General features: G+C 35.8%; 3 protein-coding genes across 3 annotated transcripts; all 3 read right to left on the minus strand.

Moving 5' to 3' along the window:
- Nucleotides 1-6,392: 6,392 nt before the first annotated feature.
- Nucleotides 6,393-8,435, minus strand: LOC7497420 (putative F-box/FBD/LRR-repeat protein At4g03220). Its single transcript, XM_002319908.3, has 3 exons — nt 7,176-8,435; nt 6,880-7,062; nt 6,393-6,786 (listed from the first exon to the last, which is right to left on the minus strand). Exons 1-3 carry the CDS (start codon nt 8,217-8,219, stop codon nt 6,472-6,474), a joined length of 1,542 nt encoding a protein of 513 aa, XP_002319944.2. The 5' UTR covers nt 8,220-8,435; the 3' UTR covers nt 6,393-6,471.
- A 4,801-nt stretch (nt 8,436-13,236) lies between these two features.
- Nucleotides 13,237-14,254, minus strand: LOC18104680 (fasciclin-like arabinogalactan protein 12). Its single transcript, XM_006376481.3, has one exon. It carries the CDS (start codon nt 14,153-14,155, stop codon nt 13,343-13,345), a length of 813 nt encoding a protein of 270 aa, XP_006376543.3. The 5' UTR covers nt 14,156-14,254; the 3' UTR covers nt 13,237-13,342.
- Nucleotides 14,255-16,693: 2,439 nt separating this feature from the next.
- Nucleotides 16,694-17,778, minus strand: LOC7494455 (fasciclin-like arabinogalactan protein 12). The gene has a single exon (XM_002319909.4). The coding sequence runs from the start codon at nt 17,665-17,667 to the stop codon at nt 16,852-16,854; it is 816 nt and encodes a 271-aa protein (XP_002319945.2). The 5' UTR covers nt 17,668-17,778; the 3' UTR covers nt 16,694-16,851.
- Between the last annotated feature and the right edge of the window lie 8,245 nt (nt 17,779-26,023).

The following is a 26,023-nucleotide window of genomic DNA, read 5'->3' on the forward strand; positions in this document are numbered from 1 at the left end:
TTGTAGCCCGACTGCATCAGATAAATTCTTCAATTAATGTCTTCGAAAATCTAGATAAGGGAATAGAGCTGCGAGTGTTTGAAACATCTAGTTTTATGTCCTCCTCCATGGCTAGATATTTGAAACATGGAGATTGAAACAGATGTTTCAAACATCTGCCGCTCTGTGCCTTTTTCAATGACTTAGAAGGCACTGATGTTGCAACTCTTTTCCGGCATTCTAGCCCAATGTTTTAAAAGGTCACGTGTTATTGCACTGCAACACTGAAAAATGCTCGTTGCTTACTGATATTGCTGATAATTGTCTCTGATGATCTGTAGAAACACATCAGGAACATTCACTGAGTACTCTAGCTACATTAACCAAGGATTAATTCTCAAGAGATTCTACTACATGGGCGACAGAACAACGAGTCCAAGTCTAGATTTTTGGACAAGATAGCAAGTTGAAGTTCTGTTTTTCACAGACATGATAAATGCCACGTTCTTGAAACGTTAGCTTCGAAATATGAATAACTGAGACAAAAAGTACTTGGACGAAAACACGCTTGCAAATAAATTCTGCCCCATCATTGCCCCCCTGTCTAGCTTGATGAAATGGAGTGACCCTACAATGGTGACCTTGCATTTAAATCTTACAAAGTACACATGTGAGCTGTAAGAGATTGATGTTGTTCCTCATCAATTGAGTCACCAAGATGTTCATAATTGAGCACTTGAAATTGACCTGAAAATACGCTTATGTGCAGACACACACATGCGTGCATGCGAGCTCTAGAGAATTCATTGTCTGGTCTAGATATCCAACTTGGGAGAATAAGTTGATACACAAAATATTGTTGATTGTATCATTTTCATGTTTCATCCACTTAACCACCGTGTTTCACAGATGCCTCGTGTACTGCCATGAAAGAAAAATAATTAGCTTTCCATCCATTACTAATGGCAGTCCACTTTTCTATCTCTTTTGTAAAAATTTCCTGCTGTTAATTAGTGTTTGTGGAAATTTTTTGGCTAACAGATATAAAAAGACTGATTACAGGTAGTTAGAAGAGAAGAATTAATAGCAAAAAAGTTCTGGCTCCATGTAGAGGAGTACTAATTAAAAAAGGAAACGTGCTGCTGTTAAAAGATGATGGTAGTTTAGGAGGTAGTTTAGAGGTTTTAGTGATTAGAAATTGAAATGAAAGTAGTTTGATAGTTAAGATTTCTAGTTGTAATAGTTTAGTAAAAAAGGAACTTAGTTTATAGAAGATATAATACAAGAAGAGTTTTAGGACAAAGACTTTAAGATTAGCATAGTTTTTGGCTTGCTTTACGGATGATGGTTGCATGGCTATCTATATATAGCCTTCCTAACTAACTTTAATGGAACAATCTAAACAAATTTTCCAACCATAGAACTTGCTGGAAATTTAGTCAATACACTCGAAAATTCTAGAGTTTTTTGAATTATGGACAAGCATTTTTTTTTCCTAGAACATTCCTCGTGTTTGTTTGATTTCTCTAGAACTTTCGTAACTTATCTTAGAACTAACTTGTAGTTTGTAGTGTTTTTATAGAATTGATCTCTAGAATCTTCTTTAAGTGCATTAATAATTTAACACTTCTCCTTAGTGCACTTAATTGATACTCCAAGTTGATTTTATAGTCCCTTGAACTTGAATCGTGGATACGCTTTCGTGAAGATATTTGCTAATTGTTTTTTAGTCCTGCAATACTCAAAATCAATTTTTTTATTGCCAACTGCTTCTCGTAGAAAATAATATTTGATTGATATGTGTTTAGTCCTGCTATGGAATACAGGATTTTCCATCATAGTAATCGTCGGTTTATTATCATATAATATCGTTGTAGATCCTTGTTGACATTCTCCCATATCTTCTAGCATTCTTTTAAGCCATATAGCTTGACTTGTTGCTCTTATGGATGCCACATACTCTACTTCAACCGATGATTTTGCTATAGACTCTTGCTTTTTAGATGCCCAAGAGAATATTCCAAAACCAAGTCAAAATGTGTAGTCTGAAGTGCTTTTTATATCATCAATTGATCCAGCCCAATCACTGTATTTGTATCCATATAGTCTTGCATCCATAATTGATATATACTATATGCCATACTCTTTTGTTCCCTACAAGTATCTAAGTATTCTTTTAACACCTCTAAAGTGGATTTTTGGCTTGGACTTTGCATGAACCTCGATAGTAGACTTGTTGCATACATTATATCTGGTCTTATTGTTGTTAGATATAATATGCTTTTTATTAAACTTCTGAATGTTGATGTGCCCTCGTTTTTTTATCCATCTTCCTTCTGTAATTTCTCATTAGTCACAAATGGAGTAGCAACTGCTTTACATCCTGTCATCTGGAATTTTTTCAGGAGGTTCTCGGTGTATTTCTTTTGTGAGATAAATATTTCTTCATTTTCTTGAGTTATTTCTATCCCTAAAAAATAATGCATCAAACCCAAATTTATCATTTTAAAAGTCTTCATCATATCTTTTTTGAACTCTTGAGTCATCTCCTTGTTATTTCCCATATAGATAAGATCATCAACATACAAAGAGACAATGAGGGTGTTAGAGTTACCTTGGGTTTTAATGTAGAGTGTTGGCTCACTCTTACTCCTAAATCGTTGTTCATTGAAGTAGCTGTCGATTATGTTATACCAGACCCTTGGTTCTTGCTTGAGCCCATACAATGCTTTCTTTAATTTTAATATTTTATCTTTGTTACTTTTTACTAAAAAGTCGAACGGTTGCTCCACATATATTTCTTATTCTAAAACTCCATTCAAGAAAGCAAACTTCACATCAAGCTGATAAATTTTCCATCTCTTTTGAGCATTTAAAGCAAATAATGCTTGAATAGTGTCTAGCTGAGCAGCTGGAGCAAATGTTTCATTATAGTCAATGCTAAGTAGTTGAGAGTAACCTTTTGCTACTAACCTTGCTTTATACTTTTGTATTGAGCCATCAAAGTTAAGCTTTGTTTTATAGACCCACTTAACTTCAATGACCTCTTTATCTTTTAGTTAATCCATTAGCTCCCATGTCTTATTTTTCTCAATCATTTTAATTTCTTCCTTCATTGCCTTCACCCAAACTTCTTCTTTAGATGTAGCTTCATAGCTTTTAGGCTTCATAACTGTGAAGTTGTAGCTTTCATAAATGTCAATTAGTGACCTCATTTTACTAACTGGTGAACTTGAAGAAATTCTTTCTTGCCTTATCATTGATGGTGATCTAGGTGAACTTGGAGGGGTTGATGATTGGCTTGTTGATGAAGAAGATCATGGTGATGATGGTGGGTTTCTACTTTCTTCAACATCTCCTCCATCAGCTTGAGTTTAGTGAAAATTGATTATTTTTTTTTCAACTTTTTCTTCATCCCAATTCCACTTAGCATTCTCATCGAACTTAATATCTCGACTGATATTTAGTTTCTTTGTCTACAAATTGTATACCCAGTAGCCTTTTGATGCTGAACTGTAGCCAATAAATATTCCTTTCTCGGTCTTGTCATTGAACTTACTCATTTTTGCATTTGGAATATAAGTGTAACATATACTACCAAAAGCTTTGAGATGCTTTGCTGAAGGCTTTCTTCCTGGCCATGCTTTCATTAGTGTTTTATTTGGCACTGCTTTTGTTGAACATCTATTTAGTATATATACAGTAGTGGATACTGCCTATGCCCAAAACTTATTTGGAAGACCTTTCTCCTTCAGCATTGATTTTGCCATCTCCAATATTGTCCTATTCTTTCTTTCTGATACTCCATTTTGTTTAGGAGCATATTCTACGGTAAGTTGTCGCTCGACACCTTCTTCTTCGCAAAGTTTTGCAAACTTTTTCAAGTTGTATTTTGTACCTCGATCACTCCTCAACACCTTGATATATCGGCCACTTTGCTTTTCAGTATAGTTTTTGAATTTTTTGAATATGTGAAAAACTTCTTATTTTTCTTGCATGAAGTAGACTCATGCCATTCTAGTATAATCATCAATGAAAAGAATGAATTACCTGTTTTGATTTAGTGACAATGTCCTCATCGGTCCACACTCTAATAGTTTTTTTGCTCTATAAGCTCCTCTAAAAGGAAATTACTGTCTTGATTGCTTGCTAAGTAGGCAACTTTCACAAACATCATTTACTTCTATTATTTTTGAAAGATCTTTCATCATAGTCTTCTAATATAGGTCCTTCAGCACCTTAAAATTAAAGTGGCCAAATCTTCGATGCCATAACCAGGAATCATCAACTTATGCCTTCATTGCAGTATTTTGTATATATTGTCATATGATAGGAAAACATCTATTTTTCATCCTTATTATGGCAATCTTTCTCCCATTATTTTTTTTTATCATATATGGTGCAATAATCTCCATCAAAGTAAATAGCTTAACCTTTTTCCTACATTAGGCCTATACTAAACAAATTATTTTTTAAATTCAGGACAAGCAATACATCGTTGACAAATTACATACATTATTTTGTCTCCACAGTGATATTGCCTTTTTCTTTAGCCTCGACCTCTGTATTTTTTTCCAAATCTGACTTTGAAATTGACTGATGAGTATAAATTAGGAAATATGATATCCTTTCTTGTCATGTGGTTACTGCACATGCTATCAATGTATCACATATCTTATCTTCAGTGGTAGCATGATAGCAATAAAATAACAGCTCTTTATCATCCTTCTTTTCATGAAAATTTGCTTGGTGATTATTTTTTATGTGACAATCCTTTTATAAATGTTTGAACCGTCCACGAAAGTGATATTGTGGTTTGCCATGATTCCAACAATCTTTCTCCAAATGATTTGTATTTTTAAAAATGTTGCGAGAAGGATATTTTCTCCTTGGCTGGCTATTTTTTCTTTTAAAATCTTATTTTCTTCTAATTCTCTTCAAGAATTATCTGTAAATTTCTCAGTATTATGTCTAGATTTTTAAGACCTTATATTAAGCTTAGACTGAAAAACACTTTCAATAGAGTCTTCCTCTTAGCTACTAAGCCTTTTATCATGTGTTTTTAAAAAGCCTATTAGTTTAGCTACTGACATGGTTTTAAATCTTTTGATTGTTCTATAGCAGCAACTATAGAGTCATATTTTCTTGTAAGACTGACTAGGATTTTTTCAACAACTCTTAGATCAATAATATTTTCTCCTAAAGATCTCATTTGATTTACCACAACTTTAGTTCTTCCATGATAATCTTTATCGGTCTTAGAATCTTTCATTTTTAATATTTTTCAACTCTTTTCGTCATGTTTAGATTTTAATGGTGTGTAGTGTGTATCTTAGAATCGCCGAGAAACTCCTCCTACAACATATGCCATGCTTGCTTTCCTGTCGAAGCCCCAGTAATCCTAGGGAAAATTGTATCAGCTGGTGATTGTTGAATCAAATAAAAGGCATTAGTATCATTTTGATCTTTCACATTTAACTCCTTTTGTTGTGCTTCTTTTATAGTAGAGATATTTTTCGGGATGTTAAGTCTCTCCATAACAATGTCTCAAAGCTTTTGAGACTTGAAAAGTGTCATCATTTTTATTTATCACAAATCATAGTTGCTCCCACAAAAAATGGAAAATGGCATAGAGATAGATTATGATGAATTTATGGTGGCTATAAAGACCCTATGCCCATTTACGATTAATTGGGGCTCTGATACCACTTTAGAAATTAAATGATGGTAGTTGAGGAGGTAGTTTAGAGGTTTTAGTGATTAGAAATTGAAATGAAAATAGTTTGATAGTTAAGGTTTTTAGTTGTAGTAGTTTAGTAAAAGAAGGACTTAGTTTATAGTTTGGAAATGGTTGAAGGATGTGGGATACACAAAACAAAAACTTTGCTGATAGAAGATATAATACAAGGAGGAGAGTTTTAGTACAAAGGCTTTAAGCTTAGCATAGTTTTTGGCTTGCTTTACAGATGATGATTGCATGGCTATTTATAGCCTTCTTAACCAACCTAAATGGAACAATCTATACAAACTTTTCAGCCATAGAACTTGCTGGAAATTTAGCTAGCCTATACACTAGAAAATTCTAGTCATTCTTGAGAGTCCTTTCCTTGCTTGGGAAAATACTCTGACCGAATAACATCATGTAACATTCTAAACATCCATGAATTTTCACTACCTCGGGTTGTTTAAGAAAGACTTCAAACTCCGAATTTGAACACCTAGTATTGCTCTTCCGAGGAGGTAGACATGTCCCAGAAGTCCCCATTCAGTTTTCGAAAAGGACTTGTCCGGAAATACCTTTGCAGAAGAGCAATATTTTGAAGCCTTTCCTAAACAACCTCAAGGTAGAAAAGATTCATGGATTTTAGAATGTGAGAATTAAGTCATTATAACAAAAGTTTTACACGAGTACGGAAAGGAATAGCAAAAAATATTCATTGCACAGCACATTTTAGAAGAGTACAATTAACAGGAAAAAATAATTATACTCTATTAAGAGGACAGTAAGAATACAATTTTAGCATTAGAAGAAGCCCAAGAGAATCCCATTATTTGTGACCGAACTTTTTGTCGCCGAAGAGAATCCTTAAAGTTGCAACAATTTGCTGTGCAAAGTGTCATTTCTTGCAAGTCCTTCCCATGCTTGAGCAAAAACTTTGCTAGGCTAACTTCGTTTTCACACTCTAAGAATCCGTGTATCTTTACTACCTTGAGGTGGTCTAGGAAAGGCCTTAAAGCTTGGAGTTGGGATTCCCAATATTGCTCCTCTGCAGAGGTAGACAAGTCCCACAAGTCCCTATTCCATTGCTGAAAGAACAAAAATATGAAACAAAACTAAGGCTAAGTGTGCGTGTATATATAAGGCCGTAAATCAAAAGGAATTACATTTATGGTACTCACTCTTCTTTCAGTCTTGAAGTCATTGATGATCTTGAGGATGAGTGTGTGCAACGTGGGAGAGCTCCTGAATAGGAATGCTAATCCTGGTACATTATTTTTCTCGAAACCGGTATGCAACTCCAGAACCTTAAGGTTGTTAAATGGATGGAGAAGGTTTATAATATCGTTCTTGTTTGATAGAATCTGCCAAAATAGTGAGAGTCTATTCTCATGCACTGAATAACATATAACTATTATGCCGGAAAAAAAAAGACTGATAATTGAGCAATATTTCAGGCAGGGAGAAAGGCTTTTACCTCAACACATTGGCTATCAAGAGTTAAACTATGGACATGAGAGAGTCCAGATAAAAAATTGCACACGCTCTGAAGCTTTTCCACGCTCAAATTTTCATGAAGTAGAGAGAAACCAACAGAGGCCTCATGCAGAGAGGTCAAGTTCACTAGAGAACTGCTAGCAGTAATAGAATTATATTCCCACGAAATGCCCCTAAGCCTTGGTGCATTAACCTTAAACCATGTCTTATCACTGTATGCATCAAAACAGCTTGCAACTCTTAAATTTTCCAATTTTGCAGAACAAATGTCCAAACTATGTAGCTGAAAACAATTCTCTATTGTTAAATCTTCAAGGGCTCGACAACAAACCTTGAGATGTTTCATCCCAAAACAAGCATCGAGATTAAGATTCTTTAGACAAGGAAATGACGATTCTGTAAACAAGTCCAAGAGGGAGGATTGTTCATATAAAATGACAAGTGATAGTGACAATGTGTGGAGTGATGGAAACCCAATAGTCATTACCGAAGATGGAAGCAATCTAAAACCGGGATACCGAGATCTCAGTTTGAGAACCCGCAAAGATTCACTCGTTATGACTCCTCGAGGGAAATTGAAGTAATCACCGGTGGCGACTTCCACATCAAGTTCTTGCACATTACACCTAATTGCTCTTCGGATCAAACCATTTAGATGGGAGAAACTCAAATGTGCACGAAAGCGAAGGGCTCTTAGATCAGAATGCTTGTCACGGAGAGCTAGGACATTGGCGATGAAGTCCATCGAAGGCCACCATCTTTTTGATTTAAGCTTTCGTGTAGAACAAATGGCCTTACTAGGGTTCATTGTGGTGAAATCAAGGTCAGGAAATGAGGACCAGAGAGATCTCCATCTTTGAGATAAGACACTGGTTTGAGCAATGGATTTAAGGGGAAGAAGCAAGAGAATGTGATGGAGGATAGCATCAGGGAGATCGCTGATCCTGTCAATGTCATTATCACCTTCATTATTTGATGCAAACCACAACTTTTTTCTCTTGGTGGATCTTGTTTCCATTACCATGATGGTGATAGTTGTGTTGAATATATCTCTCTGTATTGTAAGCTGCTATCGATTTAGATTAGGGTTTGAAAGTTTCGAAAGTGTGAAGTAAGATGATGAAAGAGTGCTTGAGTTTGTTTGCACTTTCCTTCAACTTTTAATTTCTTTTTTTATTATTATTTTTTGAATAATTCACGTTTGAGTTTGAAAGTTTCAAAAGAGTGAAGTTAGGATTTTTTTAGCAGATTTCTTGGCAAAGCTTACGTCTAGGTTTGACATCTCCAAGCAAGTGTGGAAGTCTCTCGCTTTCGGGATCTCTCATCTTTCTTGTTAGCTGACTCCATGGATTTTTTTTTGTTTGTCGTGAGGCCCAACAGGCCTTAATTATAATATAAGATTGATTTTTTTTTATTTTGTGTTTAGTGATTAAAATATTAATTATTTAAATTTTTTATTTTTTATTTTAAATTAATTTTTATTTTTAAATATTTTTATACAATAATGTCAAAAATAAATTTTTAAAAACAAAAAAAATATATTATTAATTTTAATATATTTTTAAAATAAAAACATTTTAAAACTAGCATATCACACTCCCAAGTAACTCTATGGACACTTCATCTTTCCTATTTCTGAACAAGATACTTTGTAGTTTCTTGATTCTCTAATTACCCAGAATGCATTCTTTACACAGGAGCCCATTACATTTGTAATTATTTTTTCTAAGATTGAAAGATGTATCAATTTTTTTTACCCAAAATTCAAATAACTCCTTCTTGAATACAAGATCATTCAAATGCCTGTTTGGGAGTATGATTGCGATTGTTTTTCAAAATATTTTTCATTTTAAAAGGTATCAAATAATGTTTTTTTATAAAAAAAAATTTATTTTTGAGATCAACGCATCAAAACAATTCAAAACATATTAAAAAAATTAATTTTTAACAAAAACAATTTTGATTTTTTAAAAAACACGGGTTGACCCGGGTTTTCTAGCGGCCACTTGGAACAACAAATGAAAATAATTGTTGTGGTTGCAAGTTGCAAGCATAGAAAAGATGTTATGTCACATGTTATAACCTTCTCGTTTATTTTTCTTTTATTTACTTTGAGTTTGCATGGATTGGCATTGCCATTGATGCATTGGTCTCTATGCTGTAGTGATAAATGGTCAAAATATTGAGGCTTGAGAAATTGGAAGGTATAAATATTTGGTTCTGTCCAACCACATCTAATAATTCTTTAAGTGAAAATTAAATGCATAAACTGCTCAAACAATGTTGTATGGGAAACGTTGTTCTTTTTTTGGATAAACCAAGATCACGTTACTAAGACACAAAAATGGAAGCCAGAGGAGAAAAAAAAATGGTAGCAGCACTGACAAGGAGCATCGGCATGAACGACACAAACAGAAGTGAAGAGCCCCAAAAATTACACGAGGCAAAAACAAAATCCAGCATCGAAGTTCGAAGAGAAATCTAAAACTGAAGATTTAAGAGAACAAATTGAAACAGAAGAGAACATCTCGCAGCAGAAAACCAAAGAACACAAGCCACCTATATCTCATAATTTTGGCTGAGGATGATTGGTTTAGCTAACATGTTTCTCCCTTTTCACTTCCCAAATCCTGAAGTGTTCTCCATCTCCTGAAAAATATACAGTGAGCAAGATCATTAATAGATGGAAAATGGAGAAATGACGGAAATATTGTTACTACAGAAAACAATTAGAAAACATCGCACAACTCATACAACTATCTTCCTTAAGTTGAACTAGAAAATGGAGAAAATGTTTGTTTCAATCAAACCAGATAAAAGATTTGGCCAGCTAATCTAAAGCGATCCATTATTGTGACAAAACTCTTTAAGCTTTGAAGAAATTTGAAATCTTGACATGCATCCTTCATTCCACCACATTTATCAAGCGACAAGCATTCCAAATTCAGACAAAGAGAAATCAAATCGCGCACCAACCTATTCAGGAGCAAACTTACTTGTTCAAGAAACGATGAGCTAAGGAATTCCTTAATTCTACATAAATTATATTTCTACATAAATTTAAACAACAATTATTTTTAAGCCCCGAGATATTAACATCCCCATCTCTAAGAAAAAAGAAAGACAACCAACAATCCGCAAAATAGTAGATATGGAGCTGAGTTCTTTTAAATAGTTTTGAATGGTGTAAAGTGTCAAGATATCAAAGGCTCTATTACTGCCACCTGTTAAAAAATTAGAGACTATAATGGTTAGAAAATTTGTTAATATTGCTAGACAGTTAACAAAGTCTGTTACTGTTAATTAGATTACGTAAACAAGCTTCTTACCTTTAGTTCATATAAAATGAATGTAACAGTGCTGGCAAACATAATAAGTGAATATACACAGAAACATTTTCTTTTTCCTCTGCATTGCAGTATCTCCCTCTAATTCTATTTACTTCTCTATTCATCTATGTGACGATTCTTGCTAGCTTATCATAAAAAATCTGTGATGCTATGTTGTGTGCTAGAGTCGTAACTGAGTTGGAGGTAGAATTTAGGGAGAGAAGAGGAAAGGGACCGGTGGAGGAGGGTTTTGTTGATGAATTTGGAGGAGGAAGAGCATGAGGGAAGTTAAGGGAAGGAAGTTTGGACCAGAGGTTAAGCCATTTGTGCGATATTAAGGAGGTTTGCATGGGTTGTTTAGGGTTTGAGTGGTGGTAGTTTGCTTTCCTTGTTAAAGTGACCAAACTTGCAAAAAAATAAATTAGTAAGGGACATAATGCTTATACAGTGTGAATATCAGAGTCTTTTTCACTCACTTTTTTATTTTTCAAAGATTTAAAACCTTAAAACAAATACATTAACGGGTCACAAATTAAATAATAAAAAATTAGGCACCAGAGGTCGCCTGATGATGGTGACCCGACTTTGTGGGTCGCTCGGCCAACAACCCAATCTCGTGGGTTGCCCATCCAGCAACCAACCTGCTTTTCTCTATCTTTTATGTTTATGTCATTTCTTTCTTTTTTTTAACAAATAAAGCTACATGGCACACGTCTTTATGTACTATTTTATGAATTATTATTTGATAATTTTTGTATAACATTTTTTTTTTGTCTTGCACACACAAGGTTTGCAGGATAGGCATCGTATTCCATTACCAATAGTTATATTTTTGCTACGCTTATTACTACCTTATATAAAATGTAAACTCCTAGTTAGAATTTTCGAGTTAGTGAAAAAGAAGATGAAATAAAAATGAAATAAATAAAAATATATATTTTAAGATAAAAAAGGAATATAAATTGACCTGAATGGTTAAAAAAATGTAAAAAGTGTGAAAATTTGAAGAAGAAAAAACATTCCATTTTCCTTAATATTTATAGTTGACCAAAGAAATAATGAAAAGGTGGATGAATTCTATTAGACATATGGATTAAATCAGATAAATTTAACATGAAATAAAAGAAAATAAATGAAAGGGGTGAATTTAAAAAGATTCGAAATAAATGAAGAATTTAATGAGAAATCATTACTATTTTAAAAAGAGTTTTGGCTTAGGAGAATAAAAATAAACGTGTTGATAGTGATGTTTGAATTATGAAAATTAATAGAGACATTAAGTAAATTGGAATAAATGAATAAAGTTTTTAATTGATGAAGAAAAATATTAGTGTTTAAAGATTTGAAAGTCTCTTGATCTATGGATTATAGGATGAGTAGGAATTAAGAAAAGAAGTTTCTTTTATGGAGATAATTTTGAATCTAAAAAGAATTTAAATGATGATAACACAGGAGAGGTTGCGGTATGGCACAAATAGTAAGGACTATTATTCGAGAGACAATTATAAGTAGGTGATTTTCACCTCAATACGGTAGTAAATTCTTAATTAATGTTAATTGCAATTTATTTAAATGCTTAATTATGTGGTAAGATTTAATTATGAATCTTATCCCAGAAGAAAATAAAAAAAATGAATGAAGTACAAATGAAGGAAACCCAATAAAATCTTTCAAAACCAATAAAATCAAATAACACTTCAAAATCACTCATCATCAGATAAAGAAAACCAAATAATCCATAATATTTATTACATTGTCAAAATCCAAACTTAATTAAAACAGTGTAATTGTGGAACGTCTAAAACATCGAATCAAAATTAAAAGGAAAGCCTCGCGGAACAAGTAAGGCATACCGACCAAAATTGAAGAAGCGAGAACACTCAAGAAAGTCCACCCGCTAACAGAAAGTAAAAACCTGAAATAATATTAAAAAAAATATGGAGGGGTGAGTTCAACCAACTCAGAGAGGGAATAACATTTAACATAGATTTTAGATATTAATAGTTTGCAATTTCATATATCTTGATATAAATATACATATTAAGCATATTAACATAAAGTTATGGAATACATGTCAGAGATCAGATGATACCCGAAGGTGACCACTATGTGAGGATCAGTCACCACAGGTCGGTGTCTCTTTCACTAACTATATAGAATATTATGTGCGCATAGACTAACTACTCTTTGTTAGAATGAAGTTACTAACAAGTCCGATATCAAAACATAATAGGTATTCGCATAATTATCATAGTAATATATATCATATCGAATATAATTTAGTTCAACAAAATACAAGTGAAAATTCAAGAATTGATGAGTACTCAAAAAATAAAGCAACATATATAAATATTCAAGAAATTTACTAGTTGTACTCATCAACATGCATATTTATGTATATTAAAAATTATCTCACTCGACGGAAAAATAAAAACAAAAAAGAAACGGATGCGAAACCGAAGACTATTAAAGATCATTAGGAGGAATATCAGCAAAACCTATAATGAATATAAAAAACATTTAAAAACAACTTGAAAAAAAAATAACATAAAAGATTTAAAATTCTAAGTTTAGAGATCAAAACATAAATATAAAGTCGAATTGTTTCGCTTAAGGAAAAAGAATGAAATTTGACCGACAAGTTTATATATTGCAACTTGAACAAGAAATTAAATAAAATCTCAAAATTCCATCTTAATCATACAACTTGGATTCAAAGTAAAATCAGAATTATTCAAATATATTTCAACAGGAATCCGAAGTCAACAAAATCATGAAACAAAACCGGAACCAAGCCCAACATATCTCCTCTCAAGTTTCAAAACCCTTCTACATTACAAGCAAACATTGCAGCAGCAACTATAACGAGTGATCCAACCACATTATTATGCATAAACGTAACTGCGCTAGATATATCCACAGGAGCAACAGGACTCTCTACATTAGCAGAAGGAACCGCCTTAGTAGGTTTTTCTCGTGCAGGTGCCTGTACTGGTGCTGGAGCTGGAGCATTGGATCCAAAAATGTCCTTAGGAAGTAGCACCTTCTCGATCTTATAAATGGCTAGCTGGTTGTCCGTGTATACCGTGCCAGATAAACTTGTATTGGTAAGTCCTGTGGTTATGTTCACCGAGTTTGGATAACTTGTGACATTAAGTGGTAACCTACTACCTGTTCCAGCCCATGTTCCAAGAGGATTACTTACAGTCTGAAACTGGGAAGTGGATAGGAATGTTGGAACTACGTGGAACTTCACCAACTCAGACTTGTCACCATCACTTAGAGTATTGAGAGTTCCTGATTTGAGTTCCGAAAATGCACTATCTGTCGGTGCAAAGATGGTTACACCAGAGCTTGAATCATTAAGAGCGGAGAACAAGTGGTTTTCCTCTTGGGTGGATCTCAAAAGGCGGATAAAGATCGTGAAATGGCCAGCCTTCTCAAGGATTTTGGTGACGTTGGTGATGCCGTGTGGTGCAGCAGCCTGTGTTGGGGTTGCGACTGGAGGTTGTGCTACGACTACTGCTGGTGCCTGTGCTGGGGCTGCTGTTGGTGACTGGGCAAAGGTATTGATATAACACAGGGAAAGAAGAAGCATTGAAAATGAGAAGATTGAGTACTGTTGCTTCATCTTTAAGTTTCCACGATATGATGCTAGAGATAATTAAAAAATGCTAACGCAAATTGAGTTCGATCTTAGTTGGAAGTGTTTGACGTCTGAAGAAGAGACAGAGTGAGCTTTTATAGAAGTGGACAGAGGATCAAACTAGGTGCAATGTACGAGTTTAGTTATACAACTTGGTTGCTAGTACCTATTTTGCTCTGAAAGGTGGAGGGTCATCAAAGGATGGGTTTTTTAACAATGCTGCAGCAACTACTTGGCTTGGAAAAGAAGGAAAAAATTTCTAAAAAGCAGATTTCCAGTGGTGTGACAGTAAATAAAGATGTCCATGATTGTCGAAATTATATTTTAGAATCATCACTGTCAGAACATTTGAGGATACTTCTTAACTTAAAAAAAAAAATCTTCTGTCATGGCAGAAGATTTGGACAAGCAATCTTAACGGAACCATCTTTCTATATCTAAAACAGCTATGGCTCCTTCAGCATAATAGAATGAATCTTTACTTCCCTGAATCCATGACAGACATCGATAGACTAACTTTCCAAATTTACACAGAAATCAAATCTCACCTAGACCATCACTTAAAACAACACAATCAAGCAACACCTACCTTATGTACTTGATTTGATGTTCGTGGCAAGCCTTCTTTCAAGGTTTATGCAATCTCCAGGGGAGATGCATTTTAGGGCAGCAAATATGTCCTAATACATGTTAGGGGAACACTGATTTTAGAGTATGGTTTGAAGCTACTGCAGATGCAGAATTGACAGCCTACACAGATGGTGATTGGCTCGTTCATTTGATGATATGTAGAGCACAACATGTTATGAGTTCAATTTCGGTTCAGGTGCATTTTATTGGATGACCAACAAGCAAAAACAATGGCACAAACCACTGCAGAAGCAGAGTACATAGCTGCAGCAGCTACAGTGTGAAGCAACGACAATTGAAATTGATAACAACTCAGCCATTGCAATTGTGAAAAATCATGCAAGTCATGTCAAAACCAAGCATATCTAAGTGAAGTTCCATTTAGTTCATGATGTATAAAAAGCTAATGAGGCGACCTTAATCTACTGTGAAGCAGAAAATCAACTTGAAGATATATTCGTTAAAACTCTTTCTCAAGCCAGATTTGAATTTGTCAGGAACAAGCTTGGATTATCAAGAAGTCGTCTCAAGGAGGAATGTCATACCAATTTTGATACTTTTGCTACATACTTAGTGCATGTTCTGTAGCAATCTACTGATATTTTGTAAAAAGTATTGCTGAAGTAAACCTGCTGAAAATCATGTGAGGGCAGGTCCCAGTAGTCAAGGGGTGGTGTTGTGATCCTTGGATGGCATTAGGTGGAGTTTTTCTTGAAAGAAAGTTATAGTAATCAAATACTTCTGCGCATATATAAATGATAATGTCAGATGTGGTAGTGCGAAAAAACAAACTGGTTTACAAAATCAGCAAAGCACTATCAGTCTTGCTATCTATAATTTCTCTGCTGCAAACATTCTTGTTGGTCACAAAACCAGCAGTTATGAAATTGGAGAGAACCTGAACCTGATGTTGGCTTAAACTGGAGAAAGATTCATTAAGATAAAACTTTAAAGGCTCCATTGTAAGCGCAATGTGCAGGTTATTTCACATACAGATTGGCAAAACTTCAAGTAAATTAGCTGTACCATGCAGATCCAACTTCGAGCACTCATTTTGTAACTCAAAATCCTTGAGATTGCTGAGAGAACTTCCAAAAATAAACACCACTCAATGCAAGCATCTGCGTATAATAACAAACTTTCATGAAAAGCTGTCATCAAGAACAATATAAGTATTATCCTACATTTGCACAAGCAACCATCTGCATATAATAAGACAATAGCTCACTAGTTATACAAAATTCACAATGAAATATCTGTTTTCACCGTTGTCCTACAAAATGAATGAATTAATGTGTAGCACTAGCTTATCTCTAGCTTCAAAACATCAATACTTCAAGAAGAAGGAACGAAAAGAAAAGGATTATCTTAATCCTGCAGGGCAGAGCAGTAAGGTGCTTCGCATGAGCAAGTAACCCAAAACACTAATCTCCAATGCTTAATATGCTCTTTTCTGTCCAATAATGAATACTTGTTTCAATCAAACCTGATAAATCCTTGAAATACTACCTACCTAGTACCTACCTTCAATTGAATCATCTCCAACAGCCCACGATTTGGACAAGTAACCTCAACCTCAAGTGATGCATTCTTTTTAGTGAAGGAACTAAGCTTTAGCTCCTGAAACTTTACAGAACAGAACTTTACATTCTTCATTCCTTACAACCTTCAACAGATAATCTTTTCAAATATACAAACACAGAAATCAAATCACCCACAAATTTGAAGAAAACATCATTCAAGAAACACTGACCTCAGGGACTCAAGCCCCAAAGAGGCAATTGGTTTATCTAACCAAAAGCTAGGAAATAAGTAGACGACACCAGGGTTACAGTGAGGAAAAAAGATGAAATTTGACAGATCAAGTATATATATTGCAACTTGAACAAGAAATTAAATGAAACCTCAAAATTCCATCTTAACCACAAGCTCAAATCATACAAACTGGATTCAAAGTAAAATCTGAATTATTCAAATTTCAACAGGAATCCAAAGTCAACAAAATCATGAAACAAAACCGGAACCAAGCCCAACATATCTCCTCTCAAGTTTCAAAACCCTTCTACATGACAAGCAAACATTGCAGCAGCAACTATAACGAGTGATCCAACAACCACATTATTATGCATAAACGTAACTGCGCTAGATATATCCACAGGAGCAACAGGACTCTCTACATTAGCAGCAGGAACCGCCTTAGTAGGTTTTTCTCGTGCAGGTGCCTGTACTGGTGCTGGAGCTGGAGCATTGGATCCAAAAATGTCCTTAGGAAGTAGCACCTTCTCGATCTTATAAATGGCTAGCTGGTTGTCCGTGTAAACCGTGCCAGATAAACTTGTATTGGTAAGTCCTGTGGTTATGTTCACCGAGTTTGGATAACTTGTGACATTAAGTGGTAACCTACTACCTGTTCCAGCCCATGTTCCAAGAGGATTACTTACAGTCTGAAACTGGGAAGTGGATAGGAACGTTGGAACTACGTGGAACTTCACCAACTCAGACTTGTCGCCATCACTTAGAGTATTGAGAGTTCCTGATTTGAGTTCCGAAAATGCACTATCTGTCGGTGCAAAGATGGTTAAACCAGTGTTGGAATCATTGAGCGCGGAGAACAAGTGGTTTTCCTCTTGGGTGGATCTCAAAAGGCGGATAAAGATCGTGAAGTGGCCAGCCTTCTCAAGGATTTTGGTGACGTTGGTGATGCCGTGTGGTGCAGCAGCCTGTGTTGGGGTTGCGACTGGAGGTTGTGCTACGACTACTGCTGGTGCCTGTGCTGGGGCTGCTGTTGGTGACTGGGCAAAGGTATTGATATAACAAAGGGAAAGAAGGAGCATTGAAAATGAGAAGATTGAGTGCTGTTGCTTCATCCTTATTTTTTTGGGATAAAATGCTCGAAACAATTCAAATATACTAATGCAAATTGATTTCAATCATAAAGTGTTTGATGTGTAAAGATGAGATAGAGTGAGGTTTTTATAGTAGTGGACAGAGGATCAAGTTAGGTGCAATATACAATTTTAGTTATACAACTAGATTGCTAGTACCTTATCTCACTCCAAAAGCTGTAGGGTCATCAATGGAGAGGGAAATTTAACAATGCTGCAGCAACTACTTTCCTTGGAAAAGCAGGCAAAAAAAAAAGGTTCTAAAAGGTAGATTTCAAGTGGCTGTGACAACAAATAAAGATGTCCATGATTGTGAATCATCACTAGCAGAACAGCTGAGCATGCTTCTTAACATCAAAACAAATCATCTATAATGACAGAAGATTTAGACAAGCGATCTAAACTGACCTTTGTATCGTAAATAGCCAAGTCTTTGCTCTTTTAGCTTAAAAGAACGAATATTTACATCCTTAATCCTTGACAGACATTGATAGATCACTAATTTTCTAGATTCGCACGCTCAGAAATCAAATCTCACACCAGACCATCACTTAACACAACTTCATGAAGAAACACTTACCTTATGTACATGAGCCCGTAGAGGTCATGCTATTGATACAAGTGATTTTGCAGTATGCAAACGCAAGTCTTGAAACTTTAAGATAACCATTTCTATTGGAAAAACTGATATATAAAGAACAGACTATTGTTGATCAACTGAGAAAAAGAACAAAGAACAAAGTCTTTACAGTTGAAAGAACAAGGAGCAGAAAATGTCTCAGTTGGTTACTGTCATCCCCAGTGTTTTATTTATAGAAGGAAACAAACATTACAGAAAATGAAACACTAAAGAAACGTACTAGCTATGTTCTCCTTTATCAAAGGAGTTATATAACAAGCTAGTCTAATCCTAGATAAGCTTAAACAAATGAATTGAAAGAAACATCCTAATCTAGATAATGCTATCAGCTAACAGATAAATAGCTATCAGCTAACAAATAGATAACAATGCAGTAGATTACTACAAAGTAATCCTGTTCCAGCTTTGGTACCAAACTTCAACACTCCTCCTTGGTTCCAAAGCTACACATTCCAATTCTTCCTCTCAGATCTTCAAACATGTTTCCTGTTTCTAGTTCAACTGCTGCTTTGAATTTAACAAACTCAGCAAACACATAAGATTTTGATTTCAAAAAGTAAATCCAACAGAATCTACTATAATCATCAACAAATAGAAGAAAATACTTTGAACCATTCAATGATTCATTCTGCATTGGCCCACACACATCTGTGTGTACAAGCTGGAGTTTTGACAGTGCTTTGAATGCATTGTCAGGAAAAACAACTCTAGTTTGTTTTCCTAACTGATAGGCTTCACAAATACTCTTTTGTTCCTGTATATCTGGTAAACCGTGAGTCATCTGCAGGTCAGCTATTCTCTTTAAAGTTGCATAATTGAAGTGTCCCAACCTTTTGTGCCAAAGAACAGATTCATTGTCTTCACAAGTGTTAGCACTCAAACATACTTCTTTCCAATCAACATTAAAACTTTTGTTCATCATTTTAGCAGAAAGCAGTAGCACTCCATTTTTATCTTTAAGATCACAAACTCCATCATTAAAGAATATTGAGTAACCAGATTCAATTAATTGTCCCACACTAACTAGATTCTGATTGATCTTAGGCACATAAAGAACATTTTTAAGAGTTTTTGTTTTGTACCTGACAAAGTTTCTACTTCAATTGCTCCTTTTCCTTCAACCTTCACATAGTCTCCATTCCCAATTCTAACTCTAGATAGATAGCTTTTATCCAAATCTTTGAATAAGCTCAGATCTGCAGTCATGTGATTAGTGCAGCCACTATCAATAAGCCATGATGAGTCATTTGCCTTGGTTGTGTTACACATCTCCTGTATTGTAGCCATGAATAAAAAATCTTCCTTCACTTCTAAACTCTCGGCTACTTGAGCTTGTTTTTCTGGTTCTGCTTTATTTTTGCAGAATCTTTGAATGTGACCAAATTGCTTGCAGTTTCGGCATTGTGCATTCTTGAGCCAACACCAGGCTTCAAGATGATTTGTTTTCTGACAGAATTTGCAAGCAGGAAAATGTTCTTTCTTCTCTTTCCCTTCAGTTAAGATGTTGTTGTTGTTCTGTTGCCAGTTATTAGATTGTCAGCCTCTCTCTTTTTCTCTTTTTTCTTCTTGATTGTTTCTGTAAAAATTCTTAGCCCGACTCTTCTCCTTGTAAACTGCAACAAGAGCTCCTTCACTTGTTCCTTCTTGTCTATAAGCTTGTCTTTGCTCCACAGCTTGCAATGCATTTACCAGTTCTTGCAGACTCATTTCAGAGAAATCTTTAGAATCTTCTAAAGAGCAAATTTTATGCTCAAATTTTTCTGGTAGACTTACCAGAACTTTCTCTACAATTCTTGAATCTGGAAAATCTTCTCCCAAAAGTCTTACTTGATTCACAAGTTTTGAAATTTGAGAAGAGAAGTCTTTGATGGTATCGGTTTCTCTCATCTTCAGACCTTCAAACTGCCTTCTGAGATTTAAAACTTGCATCTTCCTTGACTTCTCATCACCATGAAATTCTGCTTTTAATTTATCCCACGTTTCTTTGGCAGATTTACAAGCCATAATCCTTTTGAAGATTTCTTCACTCACAGCATTATGAAGACAGGTAAGATGTAACGTTTTGAATTAATGAATTGGAAAATACAACAAAGCCCTTGGTGGCTTAAAGTGTGGGTATAAATGAATGAGGGGTAGTGTGGTAATTAGATAAACATAATATATATAAATAGAAGAAAAAAAAACAAAAGAGGGATCTGAAAATTTGAGAGAGAATCGGCAGGAGAGAGAAGGGAGAAAGAAGAAGAAGAGAAAAGAGGGAAATTAGAAAGGAAGTAGAAAGGAGTTGAAGGAAATAAGTTTAAAGGTAAGATTATGTATAAATATGTGTTAATTAAGCTTTAATTTTGATTTTGATAAATGTTAGGGTTATGAAATTTGTGTTTTGAGTTTAATTGATGAATTAAATTGAATGTTAGGGGTTGATTGTTGTGGTTAATTGATGATTTAGTTGATTGTGGAAGATTGTGATGATTTTGAGTTATAGTTTTGTTTGAATGGTGAATTTTGAGTTAAAAATCAGGGGAGAACAGTAGGTTTCTGTTAAAATTCTGGATTGGAGGTTGAAGATGATGAAAATTCAATTTGGTCCCTCAATTTTGGAAAATTACAGTTTAGTCCCCAAACTTTGGAAAATTTACAAATTGGTCCCTGGAGCCTATTCCGAGAATCTGAACAGAATAACATATGAATTATGGACAGAATTATTGTATAGATAAGAGAATTTAACAATTTCAGTTTGGTCCTCCATTTGATAAAAATTACAATTTGGCCCTAAAAATATGATAAATTACAGATTAGTCCCTAGCTGTAATATTAGCTTTTTCAGATTGGTTTGATGAATAATTGAGGGTTATTTAGTGAATTATTATCAAGTTTTATTATTTGCTTTATTATGGATTAGATTTCGGGAAAACCGTTAGATTTTGGGTTTTTAGAAAAATAACTAGTTTAGTCTAAAAACATTTAGGGTTATGAAATATACCCTTAGATAAGTGTATTAAATAAGTTAAATATTATTTCGAGTCGTTCTTAAATATGTCTCCTTTATATTCAGATAATCCTAATATTCTACCGGCGGGATGTCAGTAGGATTTCCTTCGATATCAGCTTTGAGTTTTGTTGCTTTCGAGTCAGGTGAGTGGATAATTTTCCATATGCATGAGAAATATTATAAATATTTTATTTGTTAATATGAATTGGATCATGCTTCTTGATAATATATATGTTGATTATTATCCTTGTTATGATAAGCATGATCAATTGTTGAATCCGAATTATTGATATGAACCAGTATATATATTATGAATTGACTTCTGAATTGATAGCTCCTCATTTGATTGATGTCATGAGTTGAGCCTTGAGATATGAATATGTCTGTTTGATTATTATTATAAACCTATGGTATGTCAGTCAGAATACCCATGCTAACAGGGTAGTGTTAGTCTTTGTGCACATCGTATCTGAACCCTAGTTGGTCGGGGGAGTCACCAACCTGTATGGACTGATCATCCCACAGTACGGAGCCTCATGCTCATTGCATTTTGATTTTCTGACGAGTTTTACCATATGATATTCTTGTCATGGCCTATTTGAGAAACTTTCTATAAGAACCTAAAGCCATACTTGTATATATATTTCTCATTGTTGTATTACCTCGTGTGTGTATATTGAACGTTATCTACTCACTGAGTTGTTGAACTCACCATCTCATTATTTATCCTTTTCAGGCTTATAGCTTGATAGCAGGTCATTTTGTTGGACCTTCAGAACCTGCTTTTTTGTTGTACTTTGTACCTTTCCTTTATGTCTAGTTAGTGCTCCAAAACTCTGAACTTATATAAACTCTTGTATTAAGACAATTCAATTATATTATGAAGTTAATTTTGTTATTAATGCTGCGTTGAACTCTAATTGAGTTAGGATAAGTTTGTGTGTAAGTTTGGGTTCGCATAGGTATGGAACCTTGGAGGGGAACCTTGCCTATGTGCCGGTCATGGATCCGGGGATCGGGTCGTGACAAACTTGGTATCAGAGCTTTAGGTTAAAGAAACAATAATATAATTAAATTCGTAATAAGTGGAGCATTAGGATCCGTATTGTCTTGTTTGTTGTCTTTGAAATTTTGAACTCTTATCAAGCATGTCTTCTTCCTTGTGATAGATATGCTTTCCTATAATTTTGTGATAATTATCATGCTATTGTTCTAGCATGACTTGAGTGCTCTCACTTTTATTTTAGGAAATGCCGAGGAATAGACGAATAGCCGATACTATTAGAGTAGATGATGATCAGGATAATGTCCCTATTGGGCGGTTGAGAACTGCAAGGCAGAGAAGGAGGAGCGGTGCACCCGTGCCTCAACATGTTGAGGAGGTACCTCCACCAGTGAAGGAAGAGCCTCAGGAGATAGAAGAGGAAGATATGGTTGATGAAACAGGTGTAGGGGTAGCTGACCCTGAACCTGTTACAGAGTTTCAGCAACTTAGCCAGGTTGTGCGGACCTGGATAGAGTTTTCTATGGAGAGAGATAGAAGGAGGGATAAAGATGTACCCTCGATATCCCACACTGTTCAGGGAGTTAATGTGCCGTTGAATGACTTCATGAAGTTGGCACCTCCTATTTTTACTGGGATGGACAGTTCAGAGGATCCTCAGAGGTTCCTAGATGATATTTGGCGACGGTGTGAAGCTTTGGGATATACAGACCACCGAGCTGTGAGTTTGGCATCGTTCAGGTTGGAAGGAGATGTGGCAATCTCTTGGTTTGAGTCTAGGAAAAGAGCAAGACCAGTAGAGGCTCAGTGGACATGGAAGGAGTTTAGCTCCATGTTCTTAGACAGGTTTCTCCCTCAGAGCGTCAGGGATGCTCGACTTTATGAGTTTGAGAGGCTATCTCAGGGGAGCATGACAGTGGATGAGTATGATCTGAAGTTTATTCAGCTGTCTAGGTATGCAGAACATCTTCTACCCACTGAGGAGTGGAGGGTGAAGAGGTTTATTAGAGGACTCAAATCCTCTATGTATAAGGTGATGGTGTCACAGGTGTTTCCATCATACTCCTTAACTGTTGATAGCGCCAGATTGATAGAGGCGCGAGAATTAGAGGACATGACTGCAGGCCAGTCTAAAAGGCCTAGAGAAGAGGGTCAGTCTTTTAGGCAACAGGGATTAAGTGCAGGTCCGTCTAGGGGACGAAGTGGCCGTCAGGGCTCATGGGTTCAAAGAAGGTTTAGACAGAGACCGTCAGTTAGTGGCTCAGGCGGTCAGAGTGGCAGTAGTGGTACTCAGAGTTTAGTTCAGACTGCACCTCGTAGTTCATTTATTACACCTAGTGATAGTTCTTCATGTCAGCACTGTGGAGGAAGTCATACTAGTGCAGAGTGCTACAGAAGGACCGGGGCTTGTTTTAGTTGTGGCCAGATAGGTCATAAGATCAGAGAGTGCCCGAGGAGACAGTTGTCAGCTTCGGGGTTATCTGCTTCAGTCCAGCATCCTATTCAGGCACCATCGACGAGCCAGTCTGTGGCTCATGGGGGTAGAGGTTTTGGTGGTCGTGGTCAGAAAGATCGGGGTGCAGGTGATAGAGGTCAGATACAGCAGGGTCAGGGGCATGCCAGAGTTTTTGCCTTGACTCAGCAGGATGCTCAGGCATCCAACACAGTTGTTTCAGGTATTCTTCCTGTTTGCTCTTTTGAAGCAAAAGTTTTGTTTGATACGGGTGCAACCCATTCATTTGTGTCTCCATATTTTGCCATGAGGTTAGATAAACAACCAACCTTGTTAAAATCCTCAATTTCAGTCTCCACTCCCTTAGATGAATTAATATTAGTGAAGTATGTGTATCTGGATTGTGAAATAGAGATTGGAGATAAGATTTTTATGGGAGACTTAAATGTCTTAGATATGGTTGATTTTGATGTGATTTTGGGAATGGATTGGTTGGCAAAGCATAGGGCTTCGGTAAATTGTTGGGGTAAGAAAATAATATTTGATCTAGATGAAGAAGTTGAGTTGGTATTTCAAGGAGATAAGATTGGGTCTCCATCAATTATGTTGTCGGCTATCTCGAGGAAAATGGCCAGAAAAGGGGTACAGTGCTACCTTGCATATATAGTGGATATAGAGAAAGAAGTTCCTCAATTAGACCAAGTCCCTATAGTTAGGGAGTTTATTGATGTCTTTCCCGATGACTTACCTGGATTGCCTCCATATAGGGATATTGAGTTTTGTATTGATTTGGTTCCGGGTACTGAACCAATATCAATGGCACCATATAGAATGGCGCCAGCAGAATTGAGGGAGCTAAAGGAGCAACTGCAAGATTTGTTAGATAAAAAGTTCATCCCACCGAGTGTGTCCCCTTGGGGAGCCCAGTGTTGTTTGTGAAGAAGAAAGATGGGTCATTGAGGTTGTGTATAGATTATAGGCAACTGAATCGGGTGACAGTTCGAAATAGATACCCACTCCCTCACATAGATGATTTGTTTGACCAGTTGCAAGAAGCTCAATTCTTTTATAAGATCGATCTTCGATCTGGGTATCATCAGTTGAGGATTAGGGAGACAGACATTTTGAAGACAGCTTTTAGAACTCGGTATGGTCATTATGAGTTCTTAGTGATGTCTTTTGGGTTGATGAATGCACCAGCAGCTTTTATGGATTTGATGAATAGAGTGTTTAGCCAGTTTATTGATCGATTTGTAATAGTTTTTATTGATGATATTTTGGTGTATTCGAGGTCTAGAGAAGAGCATGAGCAGCACTTGAGAATGGTGCTTCAAACTCTGCGAGATCATCAGTTGTATGGCAAGTTCTCAAAGAGTGAGTTTTGGTTGGAGAGTGTAGCATTTCTTGGGCATGTAGTGTCAAGGAATGGGATTGAGGTTGATCCTCAAAGGATTGAAGCAGTTAAGCAGTGGCTTAGACCTACTTCGGCGACAGAGATTAGAAGTTTCTTAGGTTTGGCCGGCTATTATCGGAGGTTTGCGGAGAACTTTTCTCGGATTTCTGCACCATTGACTAAGTTAACGCAGAAAAATGTTAAGTTTCAGTGGTCTGAAGCTTGTGAGAAAAGTTTCTTATAGTTGAAAGAGAGATTGACTACAACGCCTATTCTAGCAGTACCATCAGGTTCTGGTGGTTACACAGTGTATTGTGATGCTTCGAGAGTGGGGTTAGGATGTGTTCTAATGCAGCATGGCAAGGTTATTGCCTATGCTTCACGGCAGCTGAAGAAGCATGAACAGAACTATCCTACACATGATTTAGAGATGGCGGCTGTAATTTTTGCCTTGAAGATTTGGAGGCACTACTTGTATGGTGAAACTTGTGAGATCTACACAGATCACAAGAGTTTGAAGTACATCTTTCAGCAGAGGGATCTAAACATGAGGCAAAGGAGATGGATGGAACTGCTGAAGGATTATGATTGTACCATACATTACCACCCGGGTAAGGCAAATGTAGTTGCCGATGCTTTGAGTAGAAAATCATCAGGGAGCTTAGCTCATATTCAGGAGGTACGAAGACCTCTGATTAGGGAGCTGCATGGGTTAGTGGATGAAGGAGTCAGATTTGATCTTAGTAAAGCTGGAGCAATGATTGCTCATTTTCAGGTTAAGTCAAATTTGTTTGATAAGATAAAAGCAGCTCAGAAGAAAGATGATTCATTACTCAGGATTAGAAATGAGGTTGAGC

This window comes from Populus trichocarpa, chromosome 13 (assembly GCF_000002775.5).
Source record: "Populus trichocarpa isolate Nisqually-1 chromosome 13, P.trichocarpa_v4.1, whole genome shotgun sequence".
NCBI lineage: Eukaryota > Viridiplantae > Streptophyta > Magnoliopsida > Malpighiales > Salicaceae > Populus > Populus trichocarpa.

Excerpts from the sequence above, each read along its gene's own strand:
- LOC7497420 (XM_002319908.3), bottom strand. The coding sequence starts at position 8,219 with ATGGTAATGGAAACAAGATCCACCAAGAGAAAAAAGTTGTGGTTTGCA. Across the intron at positions 7,063-7,175 it reads TTGATAGCCAATGTGTTGAG|ATTCTATCAAACAAGAACGA; the intron begins GTAAAAGCCTTT and ends CTATTTTGGCAG. Across the intron at positions 6,787-6,879 it reads ACTTCAAGACTGAAAGAAGA|CAATGGAATAGGGACTTGTG; the intron begins GTGAGTACCATA and ends TTGTTCTTTCAG.
- LOC18104680 (XM_006376481.3), bottom strand. The coding sequence starts at position 14,155 with ATGAAGCAACAGTACTCAATCTTCTCATTTTCAATGCTTCTTCTTTCC.
- LOC7494455 (XM_002319909.4), bottom strand. The coding sequence starts at position 17,667 with ATGAAGCAACAGCACTCAATCTTCTCATTTTCAATGCTCCTTCTTTCC.